The sequence below is a fragment of the Neomonachus schauinslandi genome, chromosome 15 (genome assembly GCF_002201575.2).
Source record: "Neomonachus schauinslandi chromosome 15, ASM220157v2, whole genome shotgun sequence".
NCBI lineage: Eukaryota > Metazoa > Chordata > Mammalia > Carnivora > Phocidae > Neomonachus > Neomonachus schauinslandi.
In genome coordinates this window covers 24,208,166-24,235,306 of record NC_058417.1, presented here as the reverse complement: position 1 = coordinate 24,235,306, position 27,141 = coordinate 24,208,166, and the positions used below count along the sequence as shown (strand labels likewise).

The 27,141-nt window shown below is 38.4% G+C and overlaps 1 protein-coding gene across 3 annotated transcripts in view; it reads left to right on the top strand.

Moving 5' to 3' along the window:
• Positions 1–25,089, top strand: part of GGNBP2 (gametogenetin binding protein 2) — a 31,803-nt gene extending 6,714 nt beyond the window's left edge. Inside the window, exons 3-15 of one of the 3 annotated variants that reach the window (XM_044921528.1) lie at positions 1,264–1,344; positions 3,008–3,261; positions 5,126–5,224; positions 9,206–9,331; positions 9,420–9,533; positions 16,277–16,486; positions 17,536–17,710; positions 18,916–19,110; positions 20,920–21,067; positions 21,876–22,001; positions 22,082–22,230; positions 23,168–23,416; positions 24,454–25,089. In XM_044921528.1, coding sequence (XP_044777463.1) covers positions 1,264–1,344; positions 3,008–3,261; positions 5,126–5,224; positions 9,206–9,331; positions 9,420–9,533; positions 16,277–16,486; positions 17,536–17,710; positions 18,916–19,110; positions 20,920–21,067; positions 21,876–22,001; positions 22,082–22,230; positions 23,168–23,416; positions 24,454–24,657 — 2,130 coding nt within the window. In that variant the 3' untranslated portion in view covers positions 24,658–25,089. The remainder of the gene's footprint in view (positions 1–1,263; positions 1,345–3,007; positions 3,262–5,125; positions 5,225–9,205; positions 9,332–9,419; positions 9,534–16,276; positions 16,487–17,535; positions 17,711–18,915; positions 19,111–20,919; positions 21,068–21,875; positions 22,002–22,081; positions 22,231–23,167; positions 23,417–24,453) is intronic. The other 2 variants (XM_021704042.2, XM_021704041.2) reach the window with 2 other exon arrangements.
• Positions 25,090–27,141: the final 2,052 nt, after the last annotated feature.

The following is a 27,141-nucleotide window of genomic DNA, read 5'->3' as shown; positions in this document are numbered from 1 at the left end:
TTATCAAATTAAGAAAAGATCTATTCCTTATACTTGTCTTTATTGTTCAGTCCTTAGTTTATTGTTAGAACAAGCATGTTTTAGGGCTGTTATTTCTAATGTGGAGGAAAAAGAGGGTCACGTCTATTAAAGCAGGTCTTTGTGGTGCTGGTTGGTGAAGAAGGAATCTTTTTAAGATCATGTTCAACTGGTTGGGGTATTTTTAGTGTTTTGTTTTTGCCTCAAATGGGTCTCTTTATCATGACTTCACTCTTTGGATATGTAGGAGTTTGTGGTCCTTGTCATCTGGAAATAGAAGTTTGTCCTAGCACAGTATGTTTAATACCTTTAACAATGTTTTAGTTAAGATATAAATGTGTTACTTTATTTCATTGTTTTGAAAGGCATACTTTTTTTGCTCCCACATTTTACCATCTCTGAAATTGGGATGTTTCTTTCATTTGGTGACATATCTAATAGTTATAAAGGCTCTTTCCTAGTGGTATGTAACCATGGTACTTTCTAAAATGAGTGGTGTCACAGATCAGTGACATGTGCTAATTAGTAGTTCCCCATTAACTGATACTCAGAAACATCCTTTAGCTTTATATCCCTCTTCCTCTGGTAGGGAATTTTGATAATTGAATAAATATCTCTGTATCCTTTTTGTTCCTAATTAGAACAGACATTTAGTATATGCCAGGTATTGTTCTGAGTATTTCATATATGTGTGGTCCGTATGTGTATGGCCATTTGCATAATAAAATTTAGTATATTCCATAATTAAGAGGAATAACTAAAAGTATGTGTAATGTAAAATATCAGGTTATTTTACATATTAATTATTATTATTGGCCTCTGCAACAAACACTTTTAAACATAATTTAATCTTTACAGCCTACTCTATGAGAGATATTAAACATTATTACTTAATCTCATTTTACAAATGAGGAAGCTGAAAAATCAAACAGGTTAAGTAACTTGCCCAGAGTTATGACATACTTTTAAGTGGTGGAGCTGGGATTTGAACTCTTGTTTGCCTGACTTCATTGTCCTTGCTTCTAATGACTATACCATTCCTGGCTTTAGAAACTTATGTAACTTGGGTGGTGGTGGTGGTGGTGGTCTTAACTTCTTTTGACGGAGGGGGGGGGCGGGGGGGGAGACTGGGATGTGCAAATCCTGCTTTAGGGATCTATTTCTGTCCTAGGAGTTTATAAAATAGTTTGTAGTGCGTATTCAAAGAAGATAAAATAATTGATTTTCATTCTTTTGCATATTAAGATGGTGATGGAATTCCCTGACAATGTGTTAAATCTCGATGGGCATCAAAATAATGGTGCACAACTAAAGCAGTTTATTCAGGTAATATTTTTTAAACTTAATGTTTTAAATGGTGTGTGTGTGTGTTTTGAAGAGTCATTTAAAATTCTAGCTTTAAGTATTAGTTTCATTTTACCTGGGGCTCTCTAGGTCTTAAGATTGCACTGAAATTGCTTTCTTTCACTGTTGCTATAGTGAATATATTTATGTACCTGTTATGTGAAAGAGGTTTGGTGGTGGTGTGTTATCACTGTACATGTGCCTATGGCTTTAATTTCACCAAGCCATCTTTCCCAGTTTTTGAAAGATAAGGTGTACAGCTTTTCATTGAGAACATGTTGGTTTTCTTCTGTAGTGATTGTTTTGTTCAAGGAAAAAAAAAAAACTTGTACTATGAACTTTATGATTTTTATTTAATTTTTAAGCAATAGATACCTTATAAAACCCTGTATGTAATCAAGATAATGGAAGGTAAATTGCTATTTCACTTCAAAATTCTGTTTCTCCTTTTGGAGAAAACTTTGAGTGAAAGGTTAATGGTAAATGTGAGAAAATTCTTGGGAGTATCTTACACATCTTTTTTGGTAAAGCTAGAAACACTATTTGTAGTGTAACTAACTCCATCCAGATAGAAGTTACTTACTAGAGTTTTGCCCATTTCTCTACAGCTGTGGTTCTCAGTCCTTTTTCTACCTGGTTGTCATAACCAACATAACATTCATATGCACCACCATATTACTTACTCACTGCAGGCTTCTACATAGGTAAGATAGGCCTTGTTCTCTCCCACTAATCCGTAACACACCTGTCCATACCTCCACGTTGAGAATTGTTGCTTTACATGATCACCATCCTAACTTGATTCCAGTAGCTAAACATAGTGCGTTGGTAATTGAGAGGAAGACATGGCAAAGCTGTATTCCATCTTTATTTTTTTCTTTGTTTTAAAAATTTTTTTTAAATTTTATTTATTTGAGAGAGAGAGCAGAGATAGCGACAGAGATAGCACGAGAGAGTATGAGCGGGGAGGAGAGGGAGAAGCAGGCTCCTCGCTGAGCAGGGAGCCCAGTGTGGGACTCAATCCCAGGACCCTGCCGTCATGACCTGAGCTGAAGGCAGATGCTTAACTGACTGAGCCACCCAGGAACCCTAAAATTTTTTTTTATTTCAAGTGAGCATACTAAGCTTAATAGTCACTGACCAAACTAAATTTCCAGAGGCAGGGCTTCTTTTTGCTATGCTGAGGCACATACTGCTAGCCCTGACATCCTAAGCAGAGTTTTGTTTTGTTTTAAAGATTATTTATTTATTTATTTATTAGAGAGAGAGAGAGAGTGCAAGCAGAGGGAGCGGCAGGCAGAGGGAGAGGGAGATGCCGACTCCCTGCTCAGCAGGGAGCCCCATGCGGGGCTCAATCCCAGGATCCTGGGATCATGACCTGAGCCAAAGGCAGACACTTAACCATCTGAGCTACCCAGGCGCCCCAAGTTTTTTAGACCTCAGATGCTGGAACAGAGGGCTTTGTGGAGCAAACAGTACAGCTTGGGCAAGGCCGACTTGTTTTCTGACTCAGTTGTAGATAGAGATGGCAAGTCCTGCCCATATTGTACTTACTACACAAAGACAGGAACCAGAAGTAGTAATGAAGAGAAATTTTATGTCTTTTTTAAGGACTGTTCTTCATTTTTCTTTTCCTCTTTCTCAGCGACATAGCATGCTTAAGCAGCAAGATCTAAGTATTGCCATGGTGGTGACATCACGTGAAGTATTGAGTGCACTTTCTCAGCTTGTCCCATGTGTTGGTTGTCGTCGCAGTGTGGAGCGCCTCTTTTCCCAGCTTGTAGAGTCTGGAAATCCTGCACTTGAACCCCTGACAGTAGGGCCCAAGGGAGTCCTATCTGTAACTCGAAGCTGCATGACTGATGCAAAGAAGCTTTATACCTTATTTTATGTACATGGGTAGGTATAATCAATGGGGGTTAGATGACTTTGTTAAAAATTTTTAAACTTTGTGACAGTGGTAGCTCTTTTACTAAATTTGTTAGTGGCAAAGCTTGATTTCAAAATCAGTAATTTTATTGAGTATCTTCTGTGTGTCAGTGACTATGTATATTCTCATATGGAGAGAGGCAGGCAGTAGGCAAATACATGATTTGTCCAATAAGTTATAAGTAAGGGAGATGAGAATGGTTGGGTGGAATTGATATGGAGGATGGTCAGGGAAGGCCTCTGTGATAAAATGACATTGAGTGTAGACTTGAGTAAAGTGAGTAAGTAAACCTTGTAGATATCTGGGGGAAGGCTCAGAAGGAGGAGCAAGTGTAAAGGTTCAAAGGTTGGAGTTTTCCTGGCATGTTTGAAGAACAGTAAGGAAGCCATTGTGGCTGGAGCCAGATGATTGAAGGGAACAGTAATAAAAGATGAGATCAGAAGAGTAATAAAAGGCCTACTTACGTAGTGCCATCCTGAGTTTTTTGTTCCTGTTGATTTTTTTTACTCTAAGACGGGAAGATTTGGGAGTGTTTTGAGCAGAGGAGGAACATGGTCTGACTTGAACACCTCTGTGTTGAGAATAAGTGGAAGGGTGGTGGAAGGGGAGAGAAACAAAGGCTATTTAATAATCCATGCAAGAGATAATGGTGACCAGTATGGTGGTCACAGAGGTAGTAAGAAATGGCTGGATCCTGGGTATATTTTGAGTAATGAGCCAGTAGTATTTTTGGATAGATTGGATATGGAGGACATCAAGGATGATTCTCAGATTTGGGATCTAAACAACAGGACCAGTGGTTTCCATTTACTGAGATGGGTAAGAATGGGAGGAGCAATTTTGCAGAGCTCACTTTTGGACGTGTTAGAGATACCATTTGGGCATCCAGGTAGAGTTCACAGAGGTCTGCCCTAGAGATAAAAATTGGTGTCATCAGCATATATATAGTATTTGAATTATAAATAAACTACACACACACACACACACACGGACATAATTTAAATCTGTGAGATGAGATGGTCATCAGAGACTGAATATAAATAGGAAATGAGAAGGTCTGAAGACCAAAGCCCTGGGTTTTTCTGTTTAGAGGTGATGGTAGAAAGTTAGGATTTTTTAGTGTACCTGAGAAAAGGCTTGCAGGGTTTTTGAACAGAACATAATGTGATTTTTGTTTTGAAAAGATCACTTCAGCTGCTGAGTGAAGCCTAGGATGTAAAGGCAAAGGGTGGGAAGCAAGGAGACCATTTGGGAGGTCAGCCATTGCACTTGGCTAAGCTAGAGAGGTGAGTTGGATATCGATGGTAATGGTGGAGGTGATAAAGGGTATGATTCTGGATATATTCAAAAGTTAGAGTTGACAGGCTTTGCTGATTGGTTGGATGTAGGGTGTGGATATTAACTGTACACATTACTATATTTGCATAAAATCTCTGTTGATGGTTCCTCATCAAGGATAGTTTTTATTTAGATATTTTTTGAACGGGAAGATGGCTGAGAGGTAGCAATCAGTCATAAAATATGTGAGTGTCAGACACACTGCTAGATACAATGCAGATACAGGAATGAATGAGACAGATGCAGTCTAGGGGAATGAGTACATTGAATAGAACAGGTCTCTCTCAACATATTGACAGACTGGGAATGGAATGGAGAAGACAAGTGTACAGATTCTTCCGGGTTAGAATTTGTTTGATGAGAAATTTTCAAGGTAAGTGATGTATCTATAATACTTTAAGTATACTTTGCACTAAAAGGTAGTAAATAGAGATTTTGAAAGTTCTGAAGAAAAATGAATATTAATCAAAATTTTAATGATTTATTTTTGATTAGGTCCAAACTAAATGACATGATAGATGCTATTCCAAAAAGTAAAAAGAACAAGAGATGTCAGTTGCACTCCTTAGATACACACAAACCAAAACCTTTGGGGTAAGTAGAATCGACTATCAAGATGCTTTGTAATTGTTAAGATTATAAATGTTGATTGTATTTAGTAAAAAGAAAAAAAACACTGCTAGTTTTATTAATTAGTTACACTACAACATAGGTTAAAATAAATCTGTCTTCCGATTCTATAAGGCCTTTTTGCGTTGAGACTGTGTAGGGTCTGAATATAGATTTGATTTTTCTTTTGGAGATTTTTTCCTTATATTAAATATGTTTCAGAGGAAGAAAATTGAGATCTTTATGGATATTTATTTAGCCAACACTAAGTGTTTCAAATTAGTGATATCATTATTTGATCTATATATAGTCATAATGTATAAATTATTTTTCTTGTCTTTCTTACCTCTAGGTCTCCCTAATAATTTATCAAGGATTAAAAAAAAGTCTTGGATCAGTTGTAGCAATGTGTATTTATGTAACTAATCTGCAATTTTGTTCTGGTTAGGTGGTACAAATGCCGGAGGCTGCTTTTGCCCCCATCTCCCAGCACATTGTTACATTTGCCCCCTACAAAATTGCTTGAGGTTGGGGGTGGTAAGGAAAAGCCATGGAATTTGAAGGGGGGTTCTAAGAAGTAACTGGTGTTTTGAAGAGAATGGGATGATATAAAACAATACTGGGTTGCTTTAAAAATCAGTTTTTTAATATCTCATTAATAGTGTTGACACCATTGTTGTATAGACCTTTTCCTTCCTGGTAAAAGACCTGGATGACCAGGTGGTGATATGTTAATAATTTATTAACAAGTTTGTTTGTTTTCCTATACTCAGGAACAAGATTTTTAAAAAATTTTATTATGAAAACTGCCAAACACATAGGAAAGTAGAGAGACTATTCAGGAACCTTCCTTCCTACCAAATATCTTCACCCAGATTCAGTAGTGTTATCAAGATTTGTCACATATGTTTTATTTATCCATCTTTTTCTTTGCTGAAGTATTTTAAAACAAGTCCTAGGCATCATGCTTTTTTACTCCTACATATTTTCACATCTATCTCTAAATACATGGACATTATCTTTCATAACAACAGTGCCATTATAACACTTAACAGAATTAACTATAATAATCTAATACCCAGTTTAGATTTCCACAGCTTTCTCTAAAAGTGTCTTTTTACATGGATTTGTTAGATTCAGGATCCAGACAAGAACCACAAAGTATATATCTAAATGTGAGAGTACTCTGAACCTTCAGTGAAGCTCTATACAACCTGAAGTGGTTATCAAAAGAAAATTACTTTACATACCTGATTTACCAACATCTTTAGAGAATTCCTGTCTTTCTAAATGTAAAATTCAGTCTAGTTTTCTCATTATACAGTATCTTTAACTGAATGACCTGTTGGCTAAAGCCACAGAGTAGTATCGTATTATAAAAAGCCTGCCTTGTGGTTTTTTTGTTATAAATACTCTTCATTGCAGAACCAAAGAGCAACAGATCTCAGTATCTTACACATCTGCTCATTGTTACCTTCCTTCAAAGACCAGTTCTACTTTTGCTCTGGGTTCCATTTCTTCTTGTTCTCAGTGACTTTGCTTTATCAGTTATCTATTTTTGTAAAATTGACATAAGCTATGTTTTCCTAAAAACAAAAACAAACCTCCACAGACTTCACATTCCCCTTCAGCCACAGCCCCACCACAAAGCCAAATGTTTTAGGAAGTTGTTTGCTGAATTATGAAATCAGTATGAGTTGATCTGGAGCACTGTCTCCTAAGGTAGCTTCAGTTATTCCCACACGCCATATGGATAGCAGGCCAGGGAGTACAGTGTGCTTGGGTAAGACTCCCTCTCCTCCACTTTGGATGGCCACTGCCATTGTATGATACTGTGACTCTCCATTTTACGTATTTCCACTGTTATTCCCCCCCTGTCTCTGTTTAGACTTTCTCCAGGGAAGTGTTAACAATTGATTAGGTTTCAACCTAATCAATGGCAGCAATCCAGCTCAGCCTTCCTGAGAGTTCTTGTATCCATGCAAGTAACCCCAAGTTACTGGCTGCCTGGGAGTAAGTTTGAGATCCAGAAGAAAAGTCTGGGCTACATTTGTAGGCCTGTTGCTGATAACTGAAGATTATCTTAGAGAATAGTATGTAACATCTGTCTAGAGAGAGAGTAAGAAGGAAGAATGCTGAGGAATTCATTCAGTTTATTGGTAGAAAAGAAGCTAGTAAAGAAACTTGAGAAAGAGTGGCCAGAGAGGTAGGAGGAAGCCAAGGGAAAAGAGTGTTTCATGGGGGTCTGGTCAGCTGTGTTGAATGCTGCTGAGTCATCAAGGACCCAGAAGTGTCCATTGGATATAGCAACACTGTGATAATTGGTAATCTTGATGACCAAATCTGTGGTTGAGTGGAAACAATTCAGATCAGAATGGGTAGAAAAGTGATTGCGATATAACGTTGTAGTGGATTAAGCTGTGAGAGGAAAGTACGGGAGTGGAAAGACTTCTTTTTCAGAAAGCTTGATCTTGAAAGGAAGGAATGATATAAAGACAGTCTAGAGAGGTTATAGATAAAATCTTGATTTGAACTACAGCATTTTTTTTATAAAGGATTAATGCTCTCATGTTCTGATGATATAATAATCATTCCCCAGCTCTGATTTCATGAACCTTTTCCTCAATTGTGAGAACTTGGGTTTGAGAGTTGATCAGTTTTAGGAGATTATGGATCACTCAAGCATAATTAGAAAAAGAGGAAATATGGGCGTTGAGAGTAGAAGGATAGAACATGGAAGACAGGAGTGGTAGAGGTCTTTGTTTCAAATTAGAGTGCTGAACCTTGCTTGAGCCCTTGTGACAGGGAATAGGGAGTTGAAATGTACGGATGAACTTAAAATGGTGGGCAGGGAGTTGAGAAATACCTGTTTAGCTATATAGAGTAGGTTAAGTAAAGATACAGAGGTTTTTCCATCTCAAGCATCCAAGGTAACGAATTTCTAGGGCTGCAGTGAGACCTGCAAAGGAATAGGCAGGAGCCAGTTGTTCAGAATCATGAAATAATCAAGAAGATCATTGAATGGAATAGAGACACACATTTCTCTTGGAATTTACATCTGCAACAAAGCAAAATGCATGACCAGCACTACATTGAAACCTGTGGGGGAGGGAGAGTCTGGGAAGTTTTTAGTAAGTTTTTTAAAAATTATTTATATAGGGGCGCCTGGGTGGCTCAGTTGGTTAAGCGACTGCCTTCGGCTCGGGTCATGATCCCAGGGTCCTGGGATCGAGCCCCGCGTCGGGCTCCCTGCTCGACGGGAAGCCTGCTTCTCCCTCTCCCACTCCCCTGCTTGTGTTCCCTCTCTCGCTGTCTCTCTCTCTCTCTCTCAATTAAATAAATAAAATCTTTTAAAAGTAAATAAAAATAAAAATTATATAGTATTTATTACTGATATAGGCTGTGTAAAGTGTTCATCTTAGTGTGCTCTCTTTATTTTAGTAAGTGTAAAAATTTGTTTACTATAATTAGATTAATCTGATTTTTTTTTTTCCTCAGCTTCTTATAAATGTGAAGGTAGATAAGAGTTTTGTTGCCATGGGTTAGATATAAAACCACATTAAGTAGATCAAAACTTTTTAGAATTTTCAATTTGTGGACGATTGATCCATGTTTATAGGTGAAAATGTTGTTTTTTTAGTTCTGTTGACTTTAAAGCATTCCAAGTAGATTTGCTCATAAAATGCTTAGTATTTTAATGAGTTGGTATCTTGATAAATGTAAATGTTGTTAAATTGTGTCAAATAAGCTTAATAAGTTGAGCAGAAATTTTTATGTAAAGGTATGAGCATATGTTTAAGTAGTATTTTAATATGGTTAAAATGAATATGTAATTATATACAAATTTGTAAACTTATTCTACTACTATAAATGTGTTAAAGAGTTGATGATTTTAATTTAGACTATAGAAATTACGCCTTCAGATCATCTCAGTGTCACTAAGCTTTGTACTATACTGTACTACAGTGAAGGGAGCAGTAGCAGTGTCAGTTCAGAGAAGTTAAGTACAGATAAGAGAAGTAGTGAAGACCACAGGAAGGACAGCAAGTGTAGGATCATTTTCCATTATGGACCTTTCCAGGGAACAGCCAGGTAAAATCAAGCAATCCTTTACTCTGCCTTTTTTAATGTTTTACCCTTATCTATTCCTCCTTTCACTAGTATTTGTTTCTTTCTGCAGAGGTTGTTGGATGGACGTATGGGAACTAATGTCCCAAGAATGCAGGGATGAAGTAGTTTTAATTGACTCTAGTTGTCTTTTAGAAACACTAGAAACATACCTGCGAAAACACAGGTAAGTCTAAAGGTCATCACATTATAGTTGGAAGGTGCCTCAAGTGCTCACTCAGTCATCCAGATCGACCTGTTACCTCCTTCATATAATAGCACTCCAGTCTTCCCATTAATACCTGCTGCTGGGCAGAGCTTAATGTTAGGGTAAGCAGTTCCTTTATGGGATGACTCTCAGTGTTAGCCTTCTTGTGTTGAACTGGCATCTCCTCTTTTTGTAATTTTTACCTGTTGGTTCCCGGCCAGTAAAGTGTACTTTAATTGAGTAAAGTGTGCTTAATCACTTTGGAAACTCTAGTGTTTCTTGTTTTTATGGTAGAAGCATTTCATGTTGTCATTTTCAAAATTAAAGTTTAAATTAGCAGCTTTCATTTAGTAATATTTTGAAAGATTTCTTCTGTAATTGTCAAGACCTAAAAATAGAGTTGGAATTTGTGTGGTTCGTGTACTAAAAAAGTAACTTCAGGTTTTTCTTTTTAGAATACTACTTTACAAAGGAATTTTTTTTTTTTTTTAAGATTTTATTAGAGAGAGAGAGAGTGCACAAGCGGGGAGAGGGACAGTGGGAGAGGGAGAAGCAGCCTCCCCGGTAAACAAGAAGCCCGATGCGGGGCTCCATCCCAGGACCCTGGGATCATGATCTGAGCTGAAGGCAGATGCTTAACCGACTGAGCCACCCAGGTGCCCTACAAAGGAATTTTCTCTAAGTGTCATTAACATTTGGAAATTTGTAGGGAGGGAGAGTGCAGTAGGAAAGGAAACTGGTAAGGGAGCTATCTAGAGATGGTGTTCTTGGGGGTAGCTGTACTCTTTTAATATAAATTCATCAGTTATTTGGTATGTGATTGTGTGTTCGTTGATGTGGGACGTAAATATTTACTTTGGGGATACTTCTAGAAAACATACGTGAATGATAAAAACTAGCGTTATCAAGATTCGTGTTTATATGGCAATGAGCTAATGACTTAATCTGCATACTAAGTTTATTCAATGTTTTTCTTTTTTCAGTTACAAACTTTCGTGTTTATTTGCCTTTTTGGTTGATTATACCCAGGAGAGTAGAGAATATGTCAAATATTTGTAGTTTTGTTGGAGAGGGATTATACCGACAAAAAACATTTAAATATGTAGGTCCATTATAGATTCCTTCCTCTTTCAATATGAATTGATCCTTATATTCATTATTAATTGGTCCATCCAAAAGATAACTTTTTGGGCTGATAAATTACTAGTTATAAGAGCTAATGTGGTTGTAGGTGCTTCCTGTATTTGGATGGCAGTATTTTATGCCTATAAGAAGGTGGAGTCTATTTGATAAATACCTGAAGGGTGGGGAGAAGTACGATTAAGAGAGATTGCTTTGGGGCGCCTGGGTGGCTCAGTTGGTTAAGCGACTGCCTTCGGCTCAGGTCATGATCCTGGACTCACAGGATCGAGTCCCGCATCGGGCTCCCTGCTCAGCAGGGAGTCTGCTTCTCCCTCTGACCCTCCCCCCTCTCATGTGCTCTCTCACTCTCTCTCTCAAACAAATAAATAAAATCTTTAAAAAAAAAAAAAAAGATTGCTTTGAATCTGGGTTCTACTGATTATAATTTTGTACAAGTTACTTGACTTTTCTTTGCCTCCATTTTTTTCTTAAGACAAAAATAATGATAGTACTGATTAATTGTAGGATTAAATTTGTCATGGGGATAGACGATACACAGTCAGGCTTACTTAGAACAGTATCTGGCTGGGAATGCAAGCTGGTGCAGCCACTCTGGGAAGCAGTATGGAGGTTCCTCAAAAAGTTGAAAATAGAGCTACCCTACAACCTAGCAATTGCACTACTGGTTATTTACCCCAAAGATACAAATGTGGTGATCTGAAGGGGCACCTGCACCCCCGTGTTTATAGCAGCAGTGTCTACAATAGCCAAACTATGGAATAAACCCAGATGTCCATCAACATGAATGGATAAAGATGTGGTATATATACACACTGGAATATTACGCAGCCATCAGAAAAAAAAAAGAAATCTTGCCATTTGCAACGATGTGGATGGAACTAGAGGGTATTGTGCTAAGTGAAATAAGTCAATCAGAGAAAGACAATTATGATACGCGGAATTTAAGAAACAAAGCAGAGGATCATAGGGGAAGAGAGTTAAAAATGAAACGAGATGAAACCAGAGAGGGAGACAAACTAGAGACTCAGTGTTAGGAAACACACTGAGGGTTACTGGAGGGAAAGGGGCTGGGGGGATGGGGTAGCTGGGTGATGGACATTGGGGAGGGTATGTGTTGTGGTGAGCGCTGGGTGTTGTGTAAGACTGATGAATCACAGACCTGTACTTCTGAAACAAATAATACATTATATGTTACTTAAAAATAATAATAATTAAAAACATATATAAATAAAATGTGAATATATATATAAAATTTTAAAAAAAGTATCTGGCACATAGTAAGCACAGTAGTGAATGTTTGCATGCCAGATTTGCAAGGTCTTGTTATTCCTATGTATCTAGCTCTTGTTTTAGGTCCAGTTTGAGTTTTTGAGGTCCGTATAATCAGCTGAAAATGATTTCTAAATGTCTGAATAATGGGGGCGCCTGGGTGGCTCAGTTGGTTAAGTGTCTGCCTTCAGCTCAGGTCCTGGTCCCAGGGTCCTGGGATCGAGTCCCGTATCGGGCTCCCTGCTCAGCGGGGAGTCTGTTTCTCCCTCTCCCCGTGTCTGCTGCTCCCCCTGCCTGTGCACGCGCACACTCTGTCAAATAAAATCTTTAAGAAGAATGAGTAATATACCTTTTTGGCAGTTCTGTTTTATTTAGTGGACTTTTCTGAGTACTTTATAATAAAGATTTAATGGGGAACTGGGGTGGCTCAGTCTGTTAAGTGTCCAATTCTTGATCTCAGCTCAGGTCTTGATCTCAGGGGTGTGAGTCCAGGCCCCGTGTTGGGCTCCATGCTGGGCGTAGAGCCTATGTGTAATAAAGATTTGATAACACTAGCCAGTTAGGTATTATGGTAGTACATGATTAGAAATAAAGTGTTAAGAAACTGAAACCTCTGCCTTAAAAAATGTTTTTTACATTTATGTGCAAGGTTACTTTTGAAAACATGAAAAATCAGTTTCATTCTTACTGCTTCCATATAGTATTTTTAAATTGCTGTTTACTTATGCTTATTATGATTATGTACAAAGATACATTAAACTATGAGGATTTAAAGTAGTAAAATAGGGGCGCCTGGGTGGCTCAGTCGTTAAGCATCTGCCTTCAGCTCAGGACACGATTCCAGGGTCCTGGGATCGAGCCCCGCGTCGGGCTCCCTGCTCTGCAGGAAGCCTGCTTCTCCCTCTCCCACTCCCACTCCCCCTGCTTACGTTCCTGCTCTCGCTATCTCTGTCAAATAAATAAATAAAATCTTTTTTTTAAAAATTTAGTAAAATAAGGGGAAAATATTTCAAGTTTTATTATTGTTACTGTATGACAGCTAACCATTTATTTACCTGAAAATGTAAACTTACCTTTTATAACCTGAAAACATGGAAGTATTTGTTATTTCTGCATCAAAGTCTTCTCCCCCTCAAGGGGAAGACTTTTTTTTTTTATTGTGGTAAAAAAAACATAAGTTTACTTCTTAAACAGCTTTTAAGTAAACACTACATTACTATTCACTATGCACATTGTTGTACAGTAGATCTCTAGAATTTTTCATCTCGCGTGATTGGAACTACACCCATTGAACAACAATTCCCCATTAACCCCTTGACCCACGCCCTGGCAACCAGAGTTCTGTTTTCTGTTTTTATCAATTTGATCATTTTAGATAACTCTCATATGTGGAATCATTCGGTATTGGTCTTTTTGTGATTGGCTTATTTAACTTAGCATAAATCCGTGCTGTAGCATATGATGCAGAATTTTCTTCCTTTTTTAAAGCTCCGTAATAGTCCCATTTGTGTTTATACCACATTCACCTATCAGTGGACATTTGGTTGTTGCCCCTACATCTTAGCTATTTGTAATGATACTACAATGAACATGAGTGTGCAGATATCTCTTCTTTTGGCTATATACTCAAAAATGGGATTGCTGGATCATATGATAGATGATAGTTCTGTTTTCAGTTTTTTTTAGGAAATGCCGTACTCTTTGCCATTATTGGCAGCACTATTTTACAGTTTCAGCAACAGCAGTGTCAAGGGTTCCAATTTCTCTACATCTTTGCCAACACATGTTGTTTCCTATTTTTTTAATAGTGGCTATGCTAACAGGTATAAGGTAGTATCATGTGGTTTTGATTTGCATTTCCCTGATGATTAGTGATGTTGAGCAACTTTTCACATGCTTGTTAGCCGTTTGTATATATTTGGAGAAGTGTCTATTCATATCTTTTGCCCAATTTTTAATTTTTTTCATTATTATTGAGTTGTAGGAGTTCTTTATAAATTCTGGATATTAACCACTTATGCAGTATGTGGTTGCAAATATTTTCTCTCTGTGGTTGTCTTTCACTCTCTTGTTTCCTTTGCTACACAGAATTTTTTTTTTTTTAAGATTTTATTTATTTATTTGACAGAGACACAGCAAGAGAGGGAACACAAGCAGGAGGAGTGGGAGGGGGAGAAGCAGGCTTCCCGCTGAGTAGGGAGCCCGATGCGGGGCTCGATCCCAGGACCCTGGGATCATGACCTGAGCCGAAGGCAGATGCTTAACGACTGAGCCACCCAGGCGCCCCGCTACACAGAAGTTTTTAAGTTTGATGTAGTCTTATTTGTCTATTTGCTTTTGTTCCCTGTGCTTTTGATGTCCTATCCAAAAAATCATCACCTATTCCTTGTCATGAAATTTTTCTTCCTGTATTTTCTTCTAAGAGTTTTGTAGTTTCAGGTCTTAATGTTTAGGTCTTTAATCCATTTTGTGTTAATTTTTGTATATTTCTGTGTTATTTGAAGCATTAGTGAAACTGATTTAACTTGTCAGCATTATTGCCTGTGTTTACTAAGTGGTTTTAGGGACAGTATTAACATATATTCATTTCAAGAAACATACTTAGAGGGGCGCCTGGGTGGCTCAGTCGTTAAGCGTCTGCCTTCGGCTCAGGTCATGATCCCAGGATCCTGGGATCGAGCCCCACATCGGGCTCCCTGCTCCACGGGAAGCCTGCTTCTCCCTCTCCCATTCGCCCTGCTTGTGTTCCCTCTCTCGCTGTGTCTCTCTCTGTCAAATAAATAAATAAAATCTTAAAAAAAAAAAAGAAAAGAAACATACTTAGATGTGTGCATCAAACTAATGTGTGGCAGTATAAGGGTAAATGCAGTAGGAAGTGTAAATTGCAAATACAGGAATACAGGAGAAGGCTGAATTCTAGTTACAGGAATTGCAGAATGCGTCTTTAAGATGGACATGATTAGGCAAATGGAGCAGGATCTGGAAAGGGGTGGGGAGGAAGCAGAAGAAACAAGACTTTGAAGTAGGGACACATCTGCTATGTTCACAGTAGTCCATTGTCTGTATGGTATGTGTACAGGAGCAGGGTAAATTGCCTAGGCAGGGGGAATTGGAAAGAAGACCTATAAGAGATGTAAGAAATAACTGATACCAGTTGGCTCCACGCCTAAAAGAGGATCTAAGAAGAAGTTGGGAGTTAACTGAGGTTTTCTTCCTGGGTGACTGTATGAATGGTGGTGTTCTTAACAGGTTTGTAAGGGAACATTCATGTTGCCCTTGGTTTTGGAGAGGAAGTTTAACATGTTGCCTATTGTACATCTGTGATGTCCCCTATTTTTCAGTATGGGTTTAGCCCTCAGGCAAAGGCAGAAGATTTGAACAAGAGCTGTAGAGGTGAGAAGTACACATGTTGGCTGAAGCCATTGGAATAGAAGAGGTCACCTAGAGAGATGAATTTAAACTAAAGAGATTGAAATTTCCTCATTCCACCACAGCTGATCTTCTCAGAGATGCAGTTATTAATTTTATGAGCCTAGCATTTTTATCAGACCAAGTTGTTTCTTGTTTCAGGAAATCAAAGCTAAAGAAACAAGGCTCTATTTTTTTTTTCTGATTGAATAATGTTTGGTTTCTAAAAGAAAATGTCATCATCCTCTACATTCACACTCTCTTCTACACTTTTTTTCTCTTCTACATTTGCCGCTGAAATTTAGACTACATTTCTATGTATATATTGTCAATATTATGATTGTGTATTGAGGAACATGCATTTTTTTTTAAGAAGAAAATTTTTTGGAAGTTATTAGTAAACTAAAACTACATGTACGACTTTCCTGTTCTTCTTGCCCCATTACCTAGTGAGGTGTTAAAATGTTGTAGCAAAATTTGGACTCAAGGTTTACTGATTGAAGAAAGCTATTTTCAGAGGCTAAAAGGAGAGGGATTCTTTGAGTCACTGGTTTGTGGCCTCTTGTTTTATTTCCGACTTGTACAAATAGCTCTTGAGGTGGAGATACTCTAGTCCTTGGCAACTATTTTCTGGACATATATTTTATGAATGAGCAGGTATATATCCATCTCATTCTTTTAGGTCCACATATCTCTCTCGTTTAAGAATCATTTGCAAATGGAGATCTAGCTATACTCTAATCCCTAAATTTGTATTTCTCTTACATGTGTATGTTTTAAATGTGTGTTTGGAGGATTTTTTTTAATACTCCATATGGTAGGGGAGTGTCATTGTCTAGTACACTGTTAGTTTCATGAAATAATTATGCAGCAAGTTCTTAATTTTGAAGTTTTTCTTTCAGGTTTTGCACTGATTGCAAAAATAAAGTCCTCCGAGCATACAATATCCTTATTGGTGAACTTGATTGCAGCAAAGAAAAGGGCTACTGTGCTGCACTTTATGAAGGTTTGCGGTGCTGTCCACACGAGCGGCACATACACGTTTGCTGTGAAACAGACTTCATTGCACATCTCTTGGGTCGTGCTGAGCCAGAGTTCGCAGGAGGGTATGAGTATGTAATTTGCTAGAATGGGCTATCTAGCGCTTTGCTTCATTTTATTACTGAAAGTTTATTTCCATCACCTTTTGCCTCAGTACATATGATATATGTATCAATTAAAGTGTGCCTGTAAAGATTTTGCTTTCTTTAAAGTATGCATTTCTTAATTGACTGAGTAAAAATAGGTAAGGAGAAAGTGTTGTGTTCATTTCAGTCCTCTGCTCCTTGTTGCTTGAAGTAGACAGGCTTTTTTTTGGCTTTCATTATTATAGATTATCATTTTCATTTGAAAATGATTAGAAGGGATTTTCCCCCCTCCATCCATGCATTTCCATGTTTAAATTTTGTTCATAATGATGGTTTTTGCATAGGAAGGAAGGTCTTTGCAGCAGGGGGTTAAATACTTTATTGACTGTAATTCATGAACTGTATATATTATTATTGAATTGCATAAGAACCTAAAATTTTATCTCTGGCTTTATTATGAAAATAAAATTCAGAGAAAGTTGTTCTAGAATAAATTGAACCCATTTTTCTTTGTGTTTTGTATATCAGCTCTCATTTGAGTGCCTACTTTCTGCTAGGCATTTAGAACGTGAAGACTTATCACTGAAATTCTGTGAACACTTCTACTGAAGACTAGCCTGGAGGGCTTTTGTCCATGATTGAATCACGTTGGCATTTCTCCATTCCCCCTCAAAAAAAAGAAAGAAAGAAACAAGTAGGCATTTGTTATAATAGGTGAAAGGAGCTGTCATGCCTACCTCTGAGCTGGACACATATATGACTTCTCTGTGCCCAAAAAACCATCTCTTCAGGGCCAGTTCCTGAATTATCTTATTTTTAGCAATATTAGGACTGAGTTCTGCCTGCATGTGTATTTCTTATTGGTTATATACATGTGTGCTTGTATGTTTTATGTGTATATTGAATTTGAATGTATAACTGGCTTGTTATTAGATATGCAAATTGTGTTTAAAACCTGAACTTAGAGAAGTCTTATCTTTTACTGTTACGGTAAAGGGTATTAGGAATTATGTGTGATTTATTCTCCTTTACAGGCGAAGAGAAAGGCATGCTAAGACAATAGATATAGCTCAAGAGGAAGTTCTGACCTGCTTGGGAATTCATCTTTATGAAAGACTGCATCGAATCTGGCAAAAACTACGAGCAGAGGAGCAAACATGGCAGATGCTTTTCTATCTTGGTGTTGATGCTTTACGAAAGAGTTTTGAGGTAAGAACAGTGGGCTGCTTCAGTGTCTAAGATTGCTTAGTCACATTATTAGACTGAATGTTAATATAAGCCACCAGTGTGATTTTTCCTCAGAGGCCTGTGATCCACTGATAGTGTAATGGATTTGGAGAGGTTCGGGAAGGAGAATTGGAATCTAGAAGTTGTTTGTGGGTTTTTCTTAGTTTTTTAATCCTCTTATTCTGCCAACTTTGTTTTTAGACTTTCTCAGAGTAGAAAACTGAAGTTGATGATTATTTAGCAAGATGTTGCTATCAAATATATCTAAGGAAAAGTTAAAAGCAGTCCCAAAATAAGCAATAAAATTAGAAACCTTTAATGAGTCTCAGCTTGCCTGCCGATGTCCAGTAGCCTCTATATTGCTGTATTGGGTTTAGTGCTTATGATTTGGTGACTTTTTTTTTTTTTTTTTTTTTGGTTCTACTCTCAGCACATAAAATAATTGGCTAGTGAACATTTTGTTACATTCTAGGGCATGGTCGTAACCCTTTAACTGGGTCACAGATCCCTTGTGAGAAGAGTATGAAAGCTATAAACCCTTTTTTCAGAAGCCCATCCATGAGCTTAAACATTGTTCTGGGGAGTCTGAGGAGATTTGTACTAGTTCTTGCTGAACACATTTCTGTTTCTTTTCTCTCTGTATGTTTGTGACTTCAGAAACTAGATCATCTAATCAGGTTAAATAGTCTTCTCATTGTGTGAAGAAATTAATGTTTACTCGCTGCATTAAAAATTTTGAAATTTGAAACTAGAATATTGCTGGTTTGGAATAGGAGTGTGTATAAGTCTGGCTTTCCTGTAGGGATTAGTGGTATATTCACTTGCTGTGGATTTTAAGATGTCATCATTTAAAGTATTAAAATTGAAGATTCTTTATGGGGTTGCCCTGTAGAATTGCAACATGAATTACCTGTCTGTGTGTGGTATCATTTAAAATTAGCAAGTGAGGGGGGCGGAAATTAGCAAGTGAGGGGCACCTGGGTGGCTCAGTCGGTTAAAGGTCTGACTCTTGATTTCAGCTCAGGTCTTGATCTCAGTCGGGGTCGTGAGTTCAAGCCCCGAGTTGGGCTCCATGCTGGGCATGGAGCCTACTTTAAAAAATAAAATAAAATTAGCAAATGAGAATTTCCATGGAAAATAGAGGAAGTTTTGACCAATATTCATTCTCAACTTTGTTTTTATAATAGATGACTGTGGAAAAAGTACAGGGTATTAGCCGATTAGAACAACTTTGTGAAGAATTTTCAGAGGAGGAACGAGTAAGAGAACTCAAGCAAGAAAAGAAACGCCAAAAACGGAAGAATAGACGAAAAAATAAATGTGTATGTGATATTCCTACTCCCTTACAAGCAGCAGATGAAAAGGAAGTAAGCCAAGAGAAGGTAATATTCCTTAATTTTGACTCATAATTATGTAGTATTGCTTTTTGCTAGATTTTGGCATTTTTACTATGCTTTTCCAGAATGTGAGGAGCTGCAGCTTGTGTATTGGCTTTTTTCCTACTACAAAGCCAAAATTTTTAATGTCATGTATTTGTTTTATAATGTTCAGTAGTTATCTTTTTACCTGATCTTAGCATGTTGTTAGATCAAATGTGGAAAGTTAACTCCATGCATGACCTAGAGCAGTTCTTTTTGGCCTCAGGATCCCTTTGCATTCTTGAAAATTACAGTGCCCAATGTGCTTTTTGTTTATATGGATTATACTTATTAAAATTTACTGTATTAGAAATTAAAGTGGATAAATTTAAAATTATTAGTTTTTAAAAAATAATATAAGCCATATTATACGTTACCATGAATAACATTTTTTGAAAAATGTCACACACCCCCCAAAAAAAGTGAGAAGAGTGGCATTATTTTATATTTTTGCAGATCTTTTTAATATTTGGTTTAAAAGGAATTAGATGGATTCTCCTATCTGCTTCATTTAGTCTATTTCCATATGTTGCTTGGTTGAAGCATATGAAGAAAGTCTGGCCTCACACAGAAAAGGGAGGAATATTTTAATATAAACTTTTTCAGATAGTTGTGGCTATTCTTCTTTGGCATTACAACTTAACAAGTGGTAGTTTCTTAAAGATTAGTTATGATGTGGAACCTGGCACCTGTCAATGACCTTTTCATAACTCAGTTAAATTAAAATCCATTATTCAGTCTTGCACTTTGAATAGATCTTTTACTCATGCATGATTCTGTAACATCATGCATTGGTCATTTGAAAGATACAGGTTTACTGAGTTATGCAGATCTTGCCAGATACTGACATTGCATTACATAACATCACATAATCATGTTAAAACCACTACTGATCTCATCAGAAAGGTCTTTAAGTATTGGGAAGCTTCAAGCTCATTGTGCTTGTGTATACAAGTTTTCAAAATTCTGATTGTGATTTGAAAGTTTGAATTTTATCACTGACAACAAATACTGTCCATTGTTTTCCTTGAGGTGATGGGCTGATTTCATTTTTGAGAAAATGTCTTTTAAGTGTCTGAGTCTGAATAACCATGGTTTGTCTCTCATGCTTTCAAGTAAAATTAATGTTCCAGGATAAAAAAACACCTAGTTCAGTTTATAACTCAGTTGCTCAAGTGCTCTTCCTTGAGACAACTGTTGTACTTTGGTATGCAGCAAAAGTGCTTTAAGCGTACTTCCTGTTTGTCACATAGACTATTAAAAAGGCATCTACTCGTGAGTTGATACTTAATAAAAATATTTTTATTATCTTCACCAAAGAAATTCATAAGTGGAGTATCTACTTATTGATTTCTAAGAGTGCTTGACAAGTAAAGAATATAGTGACTGTTAGTACACTTGGATTGCCACTGCTTTGACTTGTGCTAAGTACCAGCAACTTTTCCCCACCATTGCTTTTGTACTGTCAGTGTAAGTGTCAGTACAGTGAAAAAGGCGATTTGCATCTTGGTATTCTGATGAAAATAGTTTTGACCTAGGAATCAGCAGTCTGCACTTTGAGAACTACTCTCCTGGATTTTCCTGACACCGTTAACTCTTAACCTTGCTTTTAGTTGTTTCATAGTCTTGATCAGTGGGTTAGTGATTTTTTCATGAGAATAATTTTTTCAGTTGTTAACCTCTTAGCTCCTAATTAGTTGATGTTAAGGAAATTAAAATGTATCCATTATGAAGGTAAGACTTTTTACTATCCCTTAAAATTGGTCCTTAAAGGAAACAGACTTCATAGAAAACAGCTGCAAAGCCTGTGGCAGCACTGAAGATGGTAATGGTTGTGTAGAAGTCATTGTTACCAACGAAAATACGTCCTGTACCTGTCCTAGCAGCGGCAATCTCTTGGGGTCCCCTAAAATAAAGAAAGGTAACCAAATACAGTTATCTTTTTTCTTTTTTCTTTTTTTTTTTTAAGATTGATTGATTTATTTTAGAGAGAGCACGAGCGGGAGGGGCAGAGAGGGAGAGAATATCCAGCAGACTCTGCACTGAGCGTGGAGCCTGACGTGGGACTTGATCCCACGACTCTGAGATCGTGACCTGAGCTAAAACCAAGAGTCTGATGCTTAACTGACTGCGCCAGCCAGGTGCCCCTCTTTTTTCTTTTTTATGTAGGCTTCATGCTGGGTGTGGAGCTCCAACATGGGGCTTGAACTCACGACCCTGAGATCGAGTCCTGAGCTGAGATCAAGAGGGCTTGATGCTCAACCCACTGAGCCACCCAGGCACCCCCACCCCCATATTCATTCATTCTTTCTTTCTTTCTTTTTTTTTTTTTTAGATGTAAGAGGTTTTTTGGGGCGCCTGGCTGGCTCAGGCGGTAGAACGTTCAACTCTTGGTCTCAGGGTTGTGAGTTCAAGTTCCACATTGGGGATAGAGATTACTTAAAAAAAAACAAAACTTGAAAAAATTAGAAAATAAATAGAGGTTTTAGAGATCTTATAACTTAGACACTTAATATTTCCTTTTTCTTGGGGCACCTGGGTAGCTCAGTTATTAATTTGATGAAAACAAAACACTGTAAGCCCATAATCATGTTTTCATTATTTAATTTACTTTCTATTTTCAGTAAGCCATCAGTTTTGAAATTTTTCTGTAGTCTCCAGTTGGTTCACTCTTTGTGTAATATATTTATTGGTATCTTAATTGTAACTCTCAACTGATTTATTCTCAGGCTTATCACCACACTGTAATGGTAGTGATTGTGGATATTCATCTAGCATGGAAGGGAGTGAAACAGGTTCTCGGGAGGGTTCGGATGTTGCCTGCACTGAAGGCATTTGTAATCACGATGAACACGGTAGGTTCAGATTAAGCTTCCCAATTACTTCTACTACACGGCTGATTTAAGCACATAAATGAGATTATTGTTTTCTGCAGGTGATGACTCCTGTGTTCATCACTGTGAAGACAAAGAGGATGATGGTGATAGTTGTGTTGAATGTTGGGCAAATTCTGAAGAGAACAACACCAAAGGAAAAAATAAAAAGAAGAAAAAGAAAAGCAAGATGTTAAAATGTGATGAACATGTAAGTGTTATAATTCTTTTTTTTTTTTTTAAAGATTTTATTTATTTATTTGACAGAGAGAGACACAGTGAGACAGGGAACACAAGCAGGGGGAGTGGGAGAGGGAGAAGCAGGCTTCCCGCAGAGCAGGGAGCCGGATGTGGGGCTCGATCCCAGGACCCTGGGATCACGACCTGAGCCGAAGGCAGACGCTTAACGACTGAGCCACCCAGGCGCCCCAAGTGTTATAATTCTTAAACCTTTGCTGTTGAGGGGAGAGCAACCTGTTTTCCTTGGAGTAGCAGCTTAGTTGCTAGTATTTATTATTATTTGAGAATGAGTACCTTTCGAATGCAGTTCCTATTGGTTGCTTGTCTTGTGAGGTTTGTATGCATGTGTTTCTGATGTGGTCATTTGACCAGCAGTCCATGTGAGTCATAAATCCAATTCATTCTTTTCATAATACTTTTTTTTAAAGATTTTATTTATTTGAAAGAGAGCAAGAGCACGAGTGAGGGGCAGAGGGAGAAGCAGGCTCCCCACCAAGCAGGGAGCTCGATGTGGGGCCTGATCCCAGGACCCTGGGACGATGACGTGAGCTGCAGGCAGACGCTTAACCGAAAGAGCCATCCAGGCGCCCCACTTTTGTAATACTTTTAAATGAATTAGCTATGTAATCTTGAGCAGTTTGCTTGATATTAGTTGTCCCATCTTTGAGGAGAGAATAGTCCCTATCAGATTAAGTTCTGTGAAGATGAAATGAGATGATATTGATGGGTTAGCATAGCATCTGGTATGTTGTCAGCACCTGCTAAATGCCGGCACTGCTGTTACGCAACATTCCTTCTAAGAAGTTAACACACTCTTAGTTAACAGACCTTTTTTTTTCCTTTCTTTAAAGAGTAATTGCTATTATTTCCTGCCTTTTTATCTGGGACATCCTTTGCTGTGCTTTCAGATCCAAAAGCTTGGAAGCTGTATTACAGATCCAGGTAATCGAGAGACCTCAGGAAATACCGTGCACACAGTGTTTCACCGTGACAAGACCAAAGATGCACATCCTGAAAGCTGTTGCAGTTCTGAGAAGGGTGGGCAGCCACTGCCTTGGTTTGAGCACAGGAAAAACGTACCACAGTTTGCAGAATCTACAGAACCGTCATTTGGTCCTGATTCCGGAAAAGGTGCCAAGAGCTTAGTTGAACTCCTTGTAAGTGAGGATATCTTATTGTGAATAACTGATTGCTCTTGGGGTAGATGTGGGAGGGGACAATATTTGAGAATTTAAAGGTGGGACTGGGGAGGCTTTTAAGAAATGAAGGGCAGTCTTTCATTATTTTTGATGACTTCATTTCTGTTCTTCCCCTCATGGCTTATGCAACTGCTCTAGAGCACATTTCCTTGTCCTCCTTTGTCTCCAAGGTAGGAGAGAATAGTTGGGAGAGGGGGATAGAGTTAGCATTATGTCCGGGAGTCTGCCTCCTTGAAGAGGGTTATTTGTAAGCAAACTGCCTTTCTGAGTGGCACTTTATAGTGGCCAGCCTTCCAGACCAGGAAAATATGTAGAATCTGAACTAGAGTCCACTCTTCTAGGTTACTTCCTTTCAGTTCATGTAAGATAAAAGCATAAGTGAACTTGGAAAATCTTTTATATTGACTCCAAGTCTTGATACTTCAGATCAGTTATGCCTAATTCCAAGCAACCCAGTACATATTTGTGTGCAGCTTGGAGGAGGGGCAGAAAAGAGAAGGGTGGTATATCTTCTCTATAGTAGTTTGGCTCCTAATGGAACCAACTCCTTTAGAATAGTTTTTTCTTTTTAACATGGTGGTTAAGTTTCATAAGTTTTAAAAAGGTTATATTTTACTTACTTTGTAGAGATAAAAGTTTCAATATAGGACCAGCTGATTAAAAACCAGATCAGTCTGGTTATTTAAAATTTGGGAACTAGTGGTACCATCTCTAATTAGTCATTTTTTAAGGCAAAGGCATGTTGATAGTCTGTCAGGCTCATAGGTCTTCTAGGACAAATTATAGATCGAGAGTTTCAAACCGAGTTGAGTTGGATTTTATTCTTACTTAGTACTTTAATGACATGATGCTTGTTCTGTAAACAGTCCAAAGACTTATGTGACTAAATTGCAATTAAAAGGCTAGACTGCCTTAATTTTTAGCTGTCCTCCATCAGTATAGAATTTCGCATTCTTAATTTAAATCATAATCTTAACTACTGCTTTAATTTGCAGGATGAGTCTGAATGTACTTCAGATGAGGAAATCTTTATCTCACAAGATGAAATACAGTCATTTATGGCTAATAACCAGTCTTTCTACAGCAATAGAGAACAGTACCGACAGCATCTGAAGGAGAAATTTAATAAATACTGCCGCTTAAATGATCACAAGAGGCCCATTTGTAGTGGCTGGTTGACAACGGCTGGAGCAAATTAAATAAATAAAATAGCTCTGTCTTTCAATGAAACACTCAAGATGACTACTGCGCCTTCTCTTTCAAAAACTCTTAATTTAGTGACTTATGGCAAAATTTTACCTTAAATCAATGTGATTCTTTCTTGTTTTGGGAGACGGTGGAGGTAACCTCATTAGTTTGTTCTTTCTTCAGGCTTGTGTCTTTAGTTGCGTGGCTGCGCAGGCCTGCCATATGATTTAAGCCATCTCTCTTCATTAAATGTTTCTCTTCCTGTGAGACTTACTAAAGCAACTTAGTGGCAAAAAGTAATGTTGTACTTATACTTCTGTACAGAAATGACAATGAGCTGAATATATGGTTTTACAAAGTAGACATCCACTTGCGAAATGTTTGGATGTAATGTTAAAGCGCAATGTGCAAAATTTAAAATAAAGAATATTTATTAATATGCATAGTAAAAATTGGTGTACATGCTTCTACTTAATGTGTGGCAGTATTTTAATATTTGCCACTTTTGAACTCCGTACTTGGCCAGTGATGATGTCAGGATGAACTGCAAATGAGGATAGAGTTAATAGATTGTTGAGGACAAAATTCTTCCCTTCACCGGAATTGACAGCCAAGAAAAGCAGTTTCCAGTCTTTTGTTTTGAAAGAATAAATGTGCTGCAATACCTTTAAATACTGGCTAGCTAGCATCTTTCTCATGACATTGTTAATTGGTATTACTAAAAATTCCCTGATAACTAACATAAAGCACCTTAAATTCAGAGATTCATAATTGAACTAGAAGAATGAAAACAGAACTTGGCAGAATTTCCATCAAGGGTTGCCTGAGAAGGAATTACTCTAGCATGTAGACCTGGGACTAGAAGGCTGCACCCAGAGCTAACCACATTGCAGTCTGTAAGTGCATGCTCCTTACCTGGTTTCCAACAATAAAGTCACTATGGCATTACAGTTTACTGCTTCCATAAGCTGTCTGTGAGTACTGAAGGAGAGGGATTCCCCCAGGACTAGCATTTGGCTGCCATTTAAAAGGTTGAGTCAGTAGTAAACACATGTGCTTAGAGCTTTGTGTCTGCATGTTGCTAATACTTGGTGGGCAGAAGGCAAAGAGTGGGACAGTCAATACCTCTGTGCAGTGGGGATGGAGTGAATTTTATGGGCTCTCTACTATTTAATCAGATTTCAGGTGGGTGACAGCAGAAGCTTAGATTTAATTTTTATAGATGGTGGCATTTCTTTGATATACCCCCTCATTTTTCAAATCTAAGTGTTTTATAGTGATGGGGCAGAAGTAAAATGAGTCTCTCTGACCTTTGTTCACTTTCATTCTGGAATCCAGGAAAAATGACTAAGGATCCCCACAGCCTTGGGCTCTGAGCCCAAACCTCACTTGACCATCTTTGCTGTCAAGTTCTCTCTTATCTCTGAAAGTAAGGGCTGGTCTTACTTTATTTTAATCTTTATCTTTGGGCGAAACACATGAGTACTTGGTGAATGAATAAACAAGCGCATTTACTGCTTATACCATTGCTTGCAGGGGAGGGATTCCTTAGGCAGAGGTGTTTTTTCTTTGGAAGGATGGCTATATTAAGAATGCAGAGGAAAGGAAGGCAGTTTCCAGAGCTTTGATGGAACATCCTGAGAGGTCAGAGAGCAAAGTGAACTCTCCTCTGAGCAAAACCAATAACCCAAGAAGAGACAAAGGGGAGAATGGGGAGAAGGCAGTTTAGGGAGCACATCCCCTGGCCTGACTGGACAGTGTGAAGTCCAGACCATGCTTCACCCTTTTCTGTCCGGTATAGTCCTTTATACAATGAAGGCTAATAAGTAGCATCTCAAAGGGCTGTTGTGCATATTTGTTAATATATTTAAAGTGCTTAAAAGTGCCCATTATACAGTAAGGGCTCAATAAATACTAGCTATTGCTTTAATCTTGGGCATACATAGTGATACATTTGTCTCATTGGGAGTGGGAGGGTCTAGGACAGTTGGAGACAGTAGGCCAATAAACGTGTACTTGGGAATATTTCCATTTTTGAGTTCTCATTCTGGTAACACCGAGGGATCAGGTAGGGTTGAGAGTCTCTCAAGGGAACTGGGCGGTGATAGCTGAGACACAGCCTTTTCTGGGCTGAACCCTTCCCATCAGCCACTGGGGGTGCGGGAGTCACCTTAAGTGCCCGTAATTTCTCTTCCTGACCTTAGGGCTCAGGAACTGGGAAGGGAGACTGAACACGGAGCCCGGGTACGTGCAGCGTCGGGGCTGGAGCAAGCCCCCGCTAAACATCGGTTTCCCCGCCCCTATGGGAAGCAGCTCCCGGGACTCTCCCGCGTCGGCGGGCGCCGCGGGAAGCCTGTTTTCCCACCTCCCGCCAGGCTTGGGGCGGGGCCGGAAGGGGCGGGTCACGGGGCGGGACGGCCAGGCCGGGGCCGTCCTCCGGCTGGATGGGGCGGGTGGCGGGGGTGCGGAGGGTGGAGCCCCCGCCCGGGGCCCGG